The sequence below is a fragment of the Cyclopterus lumpus genome, chromosome 21 (genome assembly GCF_009769545.1).
Source record: "Cyclopterus lumpus isolate fCycLum1 chromosome 21, fCycLum1.pri, whole genome shotgun sequence".
In the NCBI taxonomy this organism is placed as follows: Eukaryota; Metazoa; Chordata; class Actinopteri; order Perciformes; family Cyclopteridae; genus Cyclopterus; species Cyclopterus lumpus.
This window is the reverse complement of record NC_046986.1, coordinates 25124227-25137738: the sequence shown is the minus strand read 5'-3', so window position 1 is coordinate 25137738 and position 13512 is coordinate 25124227. Positions and strand designations below refer to the sequence as shown.

At 38.8% G+C, this 13512-nt stretch overlaps 1 protein-coding gene across 1 annotated transcript; it reads right to left on the bottom strand.

The window, feature by feature from the left end:
- Positions 1-5047: 5047 nt before the first annotated feature.
- slc10a2 (solute carrier family 10 member 2) lies at positions 5048-9738 on the bottom strand. Its single transcript, XM_034562295.1, has 6 exons — positions 9235-9738; positions 7489-7607; positions 7166-7254; positions 6869-7044; positions 6571-6728; positions 5048-5235 (listed from the first exon to the last, which is right to left on the bottom strand). The coding sequence occupies exons 1-6, from the start codon at positions 9630-9632 to the stop codon at positions 5048-5050; spliced, it is 1128 nt and encodes a 375-aa protein (XP_034418186.1). The 5' UTR covers positions 9633-9738.
- Between the last annotated feature and the right edge of the window lie 3774 nt (positions 9739-13512).

Below are 13512 nucleotides of genomic sequence, written 5' to 3'. Positions count from 1 at the left end.
GTGAAATGCTCAAGTGAGTTTCTTGGTTGGAGCGATTGCAATTCTGAAAAGATACAACAATAATAATACATGTTTTCTGAATAGAAGTACTTCCAATGACATTCACATTAAGAATACGCTGCAACATGTTGCTACTATAGAGTTTGATGTCTCTGATGCTATTCAATTTGATCAGTTCTGGGTACCTAAGTTCCTGAGGAATGTGCACTTATTGAGGTTATTTAAATGTTTGCTAACACATTTTCCATGACTACTTTAGGACTACTTTAAGACTCAGCCCTTAGCCAATGAGTTTCCTGTTGTTGGCAAAGCTAATAAGCCTGTTGCTCAGGTAAATTAAGACACATATAATTGTAGGCCATTGAAGGTGCTATCCACCCAGAATATAATAGCTCAATTTATAACCTGATCAATATCACACATACAGTACCATGCTACAGCTACTACCACAAAGATTAGTTTTTGTAATTCACAATTGAGCCTGATAGCTACGCTACTCTTAATTACCAACTATTTAAACTTCAAGCGAATTGAAAAAAATATATTTATATTTAAAGCAAAAAAAAGACAGGACTAAAAAAAAGAAATTTAATATACTAAAGTAGGCTATTTCTTATTATCAAATGGAAGTGGAGAGCTTGTGCTTACATAATGAGGAGTTGTGTCCATGGTATGCTGGGGTTCCAGCGGTTGAGTCGTGAGTCGTGTTGCTGCTGGAAGGCAACAGTGTCTAGAAGCCACCAAGGCTAACACTTAGAGGCTAGCGAGTGCAGGAGATACAACGGCCAAAAGGGAAGACAAAGATGAGGTTCACAAGTTTACAAAGAAAAACTCTAAACCACAAAATCTAAAACTAATTATCTAATTAGGCATCCACTTAAAAATGAACTTCAATGGCAACACGTCACAACTTGTGAACTCTGAGCTTTCAGAAAGTTTCCACTTTATACTAAGGACTTTTTATTTGTATATCTTATGTCTTTATAAGTTATATTCGTTTGTATGGACTCTTCTTAAACAGGACCCTGTTTGAAGGCAGCGCTAGTCGCAGCGAGGCGCCTCATTAGGCAAACACGCCTGTGTGGGTGGGCCACGGTGAGTGTACAGGGACATTAAGAAACACCGTTAATAAAAGGAAACATGTCCTCTGATCATATGGAAAAATCATTTGAATTTGAAAATCCATTCTTCCATAAACCAATAAACGTATGCAAATGAGAGATACAAGTTTTGTTGCAATCATGTTTACGAGGAAGCGTGAGAATTCCCAGTATTTCCATCAGTAACTGAAGGCAGCCCCAGTGCACTCATCAGGAGGAGGAGCAAGTATGTCAAAGTCGGCTGTTGGTGGAGCGCTGGATCTGTGGCTCATCCTGGAGGGAGAGATGACACTAGCGTCAGCTGGACACGTTCATGATCACATGACAGCACGTCGGTGTCATAGTTCCAATGTGTGGCTGCTTTTGCTGTCACAGCTTGGACTTGGGACAACGGTACAACGTGTGATTTGTTTATGGTTGGAAAGCAATGTTTCTGACATTGTACTGTACTGGGAATGTGTGGTCTGTAAATATTAACATTTTACTACATTATTATGGGCAAGACAAAAAAAAATGTTTTTTTTTTTTGTTGCTCAGAGTGAGTACAATTATCTACAGCAAACACCTGCACATGGCTCAAACGTGATGAGTTGATTCTCAACTTCTAAACATTCGTTTATTTGAGCCATCACGCTCTAAATTATCTTCACAATTATTTAAAATATGTCAGCCAGATTCTATAAACACATATTTGGCAAGTAGGTGGAGGTACATATTTTTGTGATTTACTGCAGCTTTTATCTTTCAAGCAGGGTTTTTTTCTTTTTTTCATGGGCGGCATTTTTTGGGGCAAAATCTTCTGTTGACTTAAGAATTAAAAGGGAAATTTTCTGTTTAAAGTACATGTAACACATTTATACAGCGATACATTTACTGCGTATCCTTCTTCTGCTTACTATAGTGTTTAATAGTATTTACCTTTCCCAGTAAACCTTGACGTTTGAAATGGGAATCTAAAGATCTCAGTGTGACACACAACAGCATTCGACTTTACAATACTGACATTCTTGTATAGAACAAAGCAGTCCAAACAAAACAGATTAGTGTACAAGAGACCATAGTGTAACCCGTGGCTCTATTTTAATCATTTTAACTGAAGTTATGGACCAGGTACCAGGTTCGTCTACGGATTGTTGTTGTGGAAAAAACACCAAACTAGATACAGTTTCAATCATACAGTTGTTCCTGTGTTATATTCCAGAAAACAAAATCAATGCATATTTATAATGCTAATAATAATGAAACTTGGTTGGTGTTGTGTAGACAATTTGGAGTCATAGACGTCAGAGGGGGAAAGAAAGATTCAGTTCATGGAGTTTAGTTCATATCCAGGGCAAATAAGTTTATACTCTTACCACACCACTTGTGGCAAGGAGGATTACCTGCTACATCATGAAATCTAATTATGCTTTATTCATACATTGACATTTATATGAACTGAACAATATTTATACAACTCATCCTTTTGTGGAGAATTCCAGAGTTCATGGCGACCACTGAGATACACATCTCCTGAAAAATAAATAGACTTGCAGACTTAAGACTTTCCTCTTTAATAGTCCTTATAGTTAGGGCTGAATCAGGTTTGCCCTGGTCCAGCCCCTTGATATGCTGCTATAGGCTTATAGGCTGCTGTGGGTTGTTTTAGGATACACTGAGCACCTATCTCCTCTTCTCTCTCTCTTTATGGACGCATTTACATCTCTTCATTGCACCTTACTAACTCTGCTTCCTCCCCTGAGTCGTTGTGACTTCTCGCCTCACAGGGTCCATTGGACCTGGAGGTGTCTGGATCCGGTCCTGGCTCCTGGGCCCTGCCCCCTGACTCCTTGCCGCTGCTTCCTGCACCTGCCCCTGGCCTGGGCGTGGCCTCCTTCCTCATTGGCCTTGCCTCCTTCTTTGTGCCTCCTTTCTAAAGGGCCTGGCCTCATGCCTCATTGGCCCTGCCTCCTTCGCAATGCCTCCTGCCTCCTATGCTCTGCCTCCTGCCATGGCCCTGCTGATGCCCCTCCTCTGTACCTCCTTCTGTTTACATGGATTGTGGTTATCTGAATCGTGGTCCATGCCTACTACTAATTATTCATAGATTTCTGTCATATTCATTGAATGTCTTTATGTAACTTTGTAATGCTGTTCATTCTGTACACATGACATCTATTGCTTCTGTCCTCCTGAAGGTTTCTTCCCTTTTTCCCCATGAAAAAGTTTTTCCTGATCCGATGTGAGGTCCTCGGTCAGGGATGTCGTATGTGTACAGATTGTAAAGCCCTCTGAGGGGAGTTTGTAATTTGTGATTTTGGGCTTTACAAAATAAACTGAATTGAATTTGAATTAAATACTGCATATGATGCTTAACATATGTCTTTTTATGGTCCTCTGAACTTAAAAACTCAAATACATATATGTTCTGGTGATAAGCAGCTTGTCTTGTACATTACAAATAATGTATGTAACTTAATTGTCCTGAGTTAATAAACAGTCTGTTGCATTACAATAATTATCTATAATCTGCTCTGCTCTGAACCGTGTCTTTATAGTGCTCATACGTGGTGTTGCCTCCTACTTCCACAGTAGCTTAAATATGACAAAATAAGTGAACAATGCCTTGTAATCTTGTAGTTCAAAAAATAAGAAACCTTTGTTTTAACAACAATTTTAAAATCATCTCCTCAACTAAGAAAATGGTGTCATCTGCAAACATTGATGTGTCAATAGGCCGACCAGTGAATTGTAAACCTGGAAACTGTAATGGAAAGGTCTTTGAACAGGATTTCTTGAAAACATTGAGATGTCCCATGAAACAGTTTTGATGTTTCAAAAAACAAGGCAGTGAGAAAAACTGTAATATGTTTATTGAGTTGAATACTAGTACTCATATTCACATAAAAACATGAATTATTACGACAAAATAGACAAACAAAAATGTTTTTGAAAAAAAAAAATGATTTCAGAAGAAACTGCTCTTAAACCTATTAGGAAGGAAATTATGTTTCGTAAAATTCTTTAATGTATTTCCATAAAATTCAGATTTCTTTACATTTGCACATTACAGAGGGCAAATAAATTAGCCGTGAATATGTTCCATAAATAGATGTGCAAAACTATAGGGGTTACATATTTATAAAAATGACAAGAATCAGCTGTGCTACATAAATGAACTGTAGAAGAACTGCGAGGAACTGAAAGAGCAATGAACACATAACACATAGGGCCCAAGTCTGTAGAAAGCTCTGATTTCACCTGCTACAGCAGAATAGAGAATAAGGACAACAGAGAATGCATGAACCTCTTTTAAAAACGTGAGAGCATTGTGCTGACAATGACATGTAAAAATGACATGTAATGCTCTGTTGGTTGGACCACAGTGAAACATTGGCTGTGAAAAGTGCACACATTTGTCCTCATTTGACACAACTCTGTGAGTCATCAGATAAATGTTGAATGTGAATACACATGATATACAGTATTGGTATACAGTTGTATATTCCACCTTTCAGCATAAACTACAGTAAATATCTACATATGGACATGTGGTAATCTAAACAGCATTACATATTTAGTCTGAATTATTGATAAGACATATTTAGAAGTGGTCAGTAAAGGCGTTGATCGCTGTACATGGGCCCAACAGGCTTTCTCACAGAGTGTGAAAGTTGGTTCAAATTATATGTTAATAAATTAAGAGAAAGGAGGGCCTTCAACATAATATAACACAGTGTGTCAGTTATTTGATTGTTGGTAACACTAGGGAGGACGTTTGGGCAACTCTGCTTGTGCCAAAGTTTCTAAAAGTAGATTGCAACCGAACGTGTAGTGCACACCTCCGGCCTGCAGAGTGCAGTGTGTGTTCACACTGTTAACTTATGGCTGCTGCTCTCTCCAGTAGTGCCAGGGCCCTGGATGTTCATACTGAAAGTCCAAAGTCTGTGATTTGCAGGTCTGACATCTCACAGCTGGGTGAACTTTCTGTCGTCCTTACCCTTCTCGTTGCCATTGTCGTCAAACTCGAAGACGCTGTTCTCCAACGCGTGTCCCTTCTTTGTTTCTGATTCAACGTCACCAGCTTCCAGGGACGGTGCCTCCGTGTTTGCATCAACTGAGCCCCGGCCCCATGACCTTTTATAAGCCTGGTAGGCTGTAAAGGAGAAAAAAAATCAGAAATGTGATCAGTCACTTGACATTTTTTATTAAAAAAATGAACTGGACCGAATAAGCCTTTTCTCTGGATATCTAGGGACACCCTGTTCTCATTATAACAGTTATTTCCAGAGCCACCATTGTTGAAAGTTACATAATGTGTATAATAAAGATGAATGTTCACACAGAGCATGGGGTGGAGACTGTTCTTGTCCTGAAACCAAAAGTAAAGGTTGAGTTTATGCTTGTTGTTACATAAGAAAGTCTGCTAAGGGCAGTTGTAATTAAGTTGCTACGTTTATTAGATTGCTTTATTATTTGACCACAAACATCTAACCATAACCAAGTAGTTTTGTTGCCTAAACCTTTGCAATTGTTTCACATTAACCACGTGTTTCTGCAAGCGTATTGTGAGGCTGATATGAAACATATTCATGAAATGTATTTTTGATTTAGAAAAGCAATCTACTCATCACCATAGTCATAGTCACTTATTATTATAATATTTGCTTTCTACCCCAGATGCTGCCATTTTGAAGCCTTAAGTTTGGCATGTGGCCATTTATACAATCAGAATTATTTTTGCAACCAGGAGTCACAGCTAGTAGAGAGAGTGCTAATTTAAGTTTATTTTTCAGAACTAGAGGTTGCCGCATGGGTTGAACGACACCTATAAACTACTTATTTTCTAGTTTTACCCAGCCCAGTGAAATGCAAACAGCCTTCGTTTAACTGTTGAACTGTGAGTAGCCTTATTGAGCGGTTAGACAGCTTTAGGCATATGTTCACCTACATTCTTTTGCTGGTCGATGACTGGTCCACATCCAGTTTCAACTAAAATGATACATTGTTTGAGAAACTGTGTACGTAATTACAACAAACAGATTTGGCAACCATATGCCAAATCTGTTTATAGGCAATGGGATGAGATTTTAATATTCTGGTTTAAATTTTTAGTCATAGTATCATTAACCAATCACGTTTGAGGAGGCTTTAGTTGAAAGGATTGGAATGGAATTGGTTGAAATGGAATCTGGAAACCCACAAGCAATCATCTAATGATGATTTAGTTTTATATTGGTTTAAATTTGCTTATAAACCGGCTACTCTTGAAACTCGTAATCTCAAAACTCCAATTCAAGTCTTGCGTTTCTCAACTTGCTAATCCAACTGTGAACAATGAGCAAAGCATGGAAAAGGAAATCATGGCCCAGATATCTGCTGCATACACCAGAACTCCAGAAATATCGTACCTTGTCCCCAGAGGCTTATCTGACCGATAGCCTCAAGGTTCCAAAATGGCTGAGTAAATATCTGCCTGCATAACACTCACCTCCAACGGCTAGGACTGCCACCACCAGCTGGAAGATGCTGTAGATGAGGGGGAACGAAAACATGACCTCCAACTCAGCAGGGCTGAAGGACAGCTGGACAATAGTGCTGCACAGCTGGGAGTTTTGGAAACCCGTCTCCAATGCTATGGTTCGACATCTGAACCAAACAGGGAATAAGTTATTTCATTAGTTCATATGTTTGTTGATGCAGTAATGATTGTATGATTTATAAAGCTGATTTAAACTGAATTAAACTGAATTAAGCTTGGCTATATATAAACTATGCTCCCACCCTACCTGTACCAGGGTTGACCCGTGAAGCGGGCCAAGAGGAACCCCAGGCCGAAACCAATGAAGGGGTAGATGGTTCCAATAATCCATAGGGAGGGTGCTATGGTCCAGGAGGACTGGTACAGAATTCCTCCAACCACAGCTATGATGAGAATAAGAGCAAATCCGGCAATGGATCCTATCTGTGCACAGCAGATACACAGACAATGAAGGGATTTTAATAAAGCTATGTATGCATTTACCACAACACATACCGTGATCATTTATTTGTTACTCACTTAAAACATTTATATAGAATCCTACCTTGAGGATCTTTTTTGCCCAGTGGGGCCACCTGCGTTTAACATAGATTCCCAGAGCAATTGGGATAAGAAGGGCCACCAGAGTGATGCCTGAGTATACACAGAATTCATATCATCACATACATATAGAGTTATAATAAACCTGTAGAGGGCTTTGGTTAGTACAAAACTACAATAAAATAGAAGGTCCTTAGGTTGCTATATACTGTGCTATATATGTATATATATATATATATATATATATATATATATATATATATATATATATATATATATATATATATATATATATATGTAGTAATCAACCATGAGTTGCACACTTACCAATACTGTCATATGGGATCTGGATGGTGCTGGTAGAAGTCCATGTGGAGGTATAAATGAGGAGGCATAGAGGCATCATCCCCAGGGCCAGGATAGAGGAACAAGCGGTCATGCTGATACTGAAGAGAGAGAATATGTCACTATTTTTCAAGTAGCGCATGTCCTACTAATATGAAATTGGCTGGTAATAGTTAAATTAAATATTCAACTGTTTGACGGTCTTCTAATCACTAACCCATGCTGTTATCCTATTGCTAACCAATGTTGTTATCTTATCAATAAACCATGTTGTTATCTTATCACTAACCCATATCGTTAGCTTATCGCTAACACATGTTGTTATCTTATCAATAACCCATATCGTTATCTTATCACTAACCCATCAATAACCCATATCGTTATCTTATCACTAACCCATCAATAACCCATATCGTTATCATATCACTAACCCATCAATAACCCATATCGTTATCTTATTACTAACCCATCAATAACCCATATCGTTATCTTATCACTAACCCATCAATAACCCATATCGTTATCATATCACTAACCCATCAATAACCCATATCGTTATCTTATCACTAACCCATCAATAACCCATATCGTTATCTTATCACTAACCCATCAATAACCCATATCGTTATCTTATCACTAACCCATCAATAACCCATATCGTTATCTTATCACTAACCCATCAATAACCCATATCGTTATCTTATCACTAACCCATCAATAACCCATATCGTTATCTTATCACTAACCCATGTTGTTATCTTATTCAATTCGATTCAGTTTATTTTGTATAGCCCAATATCACAAATTACAAATTTGCCTCAGAGGGCTTTACAATCTGTACACATACAACATCCCTGACCTTTGACCTCACATCGGATCAGGAAAAACTCCCCAAAAATAACCTTTGACAGGGAAAAAAGGGAAGAAACCTTCAGGAGAGCAACAGAGGAGGATCCCTCTCCCCGGATGGACAGAAGCAATAGATGTCACTAACCCATGTTGTTATCTTATAACTAAACCATATTGTTATCTTAATGTATGTATAAAGTCAGAAATATATAATAATTAGGCAACATGTCCTCATTCCAACACATTTGGGCACCCCTTGGCATCGCTTTCTAATGCACCAGGAGCAGTATGTGGTTAACACTGAATTCTAACAATAAAACAGGATATAGACACAGGGGTGACAATTAAATACAGTGAGATACTGTAAGCAAGGTAATGAATAGTGATTTCTTTAAAATCTAATTTTAGGAAAACTGTCATAGTATAAAGAACACAACACTATATGCATTAAAACCTTTTTTTGGTGAACTTTGGGATCTGCATTTGAATGAATCACATCCCATTTGCATGTAAACTATTAATCCATACCATTTTTTTGAGAATCAACACAGTATCTCATACGCACATATGTATCTATATTTTGTTACAACCGCAATAGTATTGGAATTTTTTCAACTTGTGATCAGTAAAAAATCGTTGTCTACTTTATGCTGCCATATAGTGGGAGAAAGACTATTCTCTAGAAACGTGGTAACATCATTATGTTGTGTTGGAAAGTATTATTTTTAAACAGATCAAGAATATTTCTTTCTTGCAAGGCTGTTGGCCCATTAGGAAAAAAGAATGTGGACAGCGATCAGTCCTCCAAACAACACACCATTAACTGTCACGATCCAATGAGCCTGCCAACCAGCCAGTTTGCCCCGCTGGTTTTCTTACCTTAAGTCCATGTCTCCATCCAGCCAGTAGCAGATAATGTTGGAGCCCGAGCCTCCAGGGCAGCAGCCCATGATGATGATGACGACAGCTTGCACAGGCAGCACACCGAAGGCCAGTGATAAGGCAAAGGCTGTGAAAGGCATGATGCCGAACTGGCAGAGGAAGCCGATGACGATGCCCCAAGGTCTTCTGATGTGGCCCCACAGCTTTTGGGTATCCACAGTGCAGCCCATGGAGAACATGACCATGGCGAGCATAATGGTGAGCACTATGCTCAACACCAAGCTCAGCGTGTCATTGAAGTTACTGAGAGGAACAAGGCAGTTTGTGCCCGAACACACTGTGGAAAGAGGTTCGCAGCTATTGGTAACCGCAGTCGTTGCCATGAATGTGGACATTGTGGACAAAGTAATTGGAGAAGAAGAATCAGTGGCTCCTAATTTGAAAAGAGAAGACTGGATGAGAGCTGGTAATTCTTAGATTCCACAAGACTGTACTCCAGTTTCTCCTTCTCCGATATCCAAAAAGATGATGGCGACAGTGACAAGAACTGTCCAGCTGACGGCTCTTTATGCCAGCCCTGCAACAACCAAATACAATTGGGAGGGCAGATCAGCTGAAAAATAAATAAAAAATTAACCAATACTTAATGTTTTTATTGGGTCGGTGTTCAGAAGCACATGCATATATAAAGAGAATCATTCTAAATTATGAAATGTCATTGCAGCAGGGTTCCAACTGTTGCTGCCCTTTGGCCTCTTTAAACTTTATTGGGCAGCTCTGCTATGCAGCATCATCATCCTACAATGATCGTAAGGAGGGAGGATGCTTGCAGTCTTCAAAGACAGGCACACCCTATAGATACAAGGTATTCTTTGTGGAGTGCCTATAAAAACACCCCCCTTACCCGTTAATTAGTCTTTTTTTTAAAACATTAAATCACACAGGATGTAATAAAGATGATATATCATTGTCTTAAATGTCAATACATCTAAATCCAAGTTAAATATGGAACACAAAATAATTGACAAAGTGTACCGTAACACGATATTAGGTTCATCAATTTCCTGGCAACATTTAATTACAAGGAACATTTCAAAACGTTTGCAACATGGTACAATACTGCATTTCCCAAGATGTATCTCTCATACAAGAAGGTCAATCAGGGCACAGCTGTAAATAGACATTGGCTGAGTTCAATGGCTGAGATGACACTTAAAAGCAATGTTGACCAGTTGATTTACCAGTCGTTGCTTATTTGCTTGGAGAGAGGGAGAGAATGGTAGACAATACTCCACTATATCTGTACAATAGTGGTTTGCTGCTATATTAATGTTTCAAATGTTATATACACACCCACCCTGACAATATTATAAAGCAAGTCGGAGTGTATATATTTTATAGGCACTTCACGTCACATGCCCAGTGTGCAAAAAATAAAAAGGACAGGAAATGAATTGTTCTCTTCTTCTGTTTTTTTTCTTCTTTTTATGATGTTTAATGACCCAATTGTGTTGTTCTTACCTTCCCAGTCCTACTGAAGAGTCTGGACGGGGTAGTGCTTAATTATAAAGTCAAAAGTAAAGTTGTCCTTTAACAATAAAGTTAAAGGACAACTATAAAGTTAAAAGACAACCAGTAACACCACAAAGATAATGCATTATATATTAAACTGCAAAATAATTCAGCCACTGAGCACATTTAAAACAATGGCGTGTGCTGCAGTCTGAACAATAAAGACATGGGAAACACTCCTCCCATTGGTTGCGTTTTGTGGATAAATTGTTTATACTTCTGTGCAATAAAATGGAGTAGGCACAAAAAAAGTAATGTCATTTGTATAATGTATTGCTATATAACATTTGACATGTTATGACTTTAAATGTTTTTGTTGAGACTGTGCCAGGCAAGGTTTGGTTCAATGGGAATCTTGAAACCGGCAGTTTGTGGTACTGTTACTGCTGCATCTCATTTGGTCTACGCGCTCGACAATTGGGGAGTTTGACTGTCGAACACGTTAAACTAATAACCATTTTACAGTATTTGCTGCAATGTAGCAATCGTTTAACACCAACATTGTGTCTTTTATGTGTTAAGACTTTTGGGCAAAGTATATTTTATATTTTTTATTTGCAACATAGGCTAGTGGTGCACTTTAGCCTCTGAAAAGATCATCTATCAAAACTTGTTTTCACCAGTTATCTGTTTCACTGATAAAAAAGTTTCAACTGTTCAAATGTCACAAACACAGGAAGAAAACAATTTAGATCAGAATCAGAAAATAGATAATCAGACTTTCTTTCTCACTTTCATCTCAAGGCTTTAGTAAAATGAGAAACAGTTGTGAGAAGATAGTTTTCTGCCTCCAGAATATTACGGAGGTTAGGAGACCACTGATACACAAGAACACACATGTTAGAAGACCACTGATACACAAGAACACACATGTTAGGAGACCACTGATACACAAGAACACACATGTTAGAAGACCACTGATACATACACAAGAACACACATGTTAGGAGACCACTGATACATACACATGAACACACATGTTAGGAGACCACTGATACACATGAACACACATGTTAGGAGACCACTGATACACATGAACACACATGTTAGGAGACCACTGATACACAAGAACACACATGTTAGAAGACCACTGATACACAAGAACACACATGTTAGGAGACCACTGATACACAAGAACAGACATGTTAGAAGACCACTGACACACAAGAACAGACATGTTAGAAGACCACTGATACACAAGAACACACATGTTAGGAGACCACTGATACACAAGAACACACATGTTAGAAGACCACTGACACACAAGAACAGACATGTTAGAAGACCACTGATACACAAGAACACACATGTTAGAAGACCACTGATACACAAGAACACACATGTTAGGAGACCACTGATACACAAGAACACACATGTTAGAAGACCACTGATACACAAGAACACACATGTTAGGAGACCACTGATACACAAGAACACACATGTTAGAAGACCACTGATACACAAGAACACACATGTTAGAAGACCACTGATACACAAGAACACACATGTTAGGAGACCACTGATACACATGAACACACATGTTAGGAGACCACTGATACACAAGAACACACATGTTAGGAGACCACTGATACACAAGAACACACATGTTAGGAGACCACTGATACACAAGAACACACATGTTAGAAGACCACTGATACATACACAAGAACACACATGTTAGGAGACCACTGATACATACACATGAACACACATGTTAGAAGACCACTGATACACAAGAACACACATGTTAGGAGACCACTGATACACAAGAACACACATGTTAGAAGACCACTGATACACAAGAACACACATGTTAGAAGACCACTGATACACAAGAACACACATGTTAGGAGACCACTGATACACATGAACACACATGTTAGGAGACCACTGATACACAAGAACACACATGTTAGGAGACCACTGATACACAAGAACACACATGTTAGGAGACCACTGATACACAAGAACACACATGTTAGAAGACCACTGATACATACACAAGAACACACATGTTAGGAGACCACTGATACATACACATGAACACACATGTTAGAAGACCACTGATACACAAGAACACACATGTTAGGAGACCACTGATACACATGAACACACATGTTAGGAGACCACAAGAACACACATTTTAGGAGACCACAAGAACACACATGTTAGGAGACCACAAGAACACACATGTTAGGAGACCACAAGAACACACATATTAGGAGACCACAATAACACACATATTAGGTGACCACAATAACACACATATTAGGTGACCACAATAACACACATGTTAGGAGACCACAATAACACACATGTTAGGAGACCACAATAACACACGTTAGGAGACCACAAGAACACACATATTAGCATATCACAAGAACACACATGTTAGGAGACCACAAGAACACACATATTAGTAGACCACAAGAACACACATGTTAGGAGACCACAAGAACACACATGTTAGGAGACCACAAGAACACACATGTTAGGAGACCACAAGAACACACATGTTAGGAGACCACTGATACACATGAACACACATGTTTGGAGACCACAAGAACACACATGTTAGGAGACCACTGATACACATGAACACACATGTTAGGAGACCACTGATACACATGAACGCACATGTTAGGAGACCACAAGAGCACCCATGTTAGGAGACCACAATAACACACATGTTAGGAGACCACA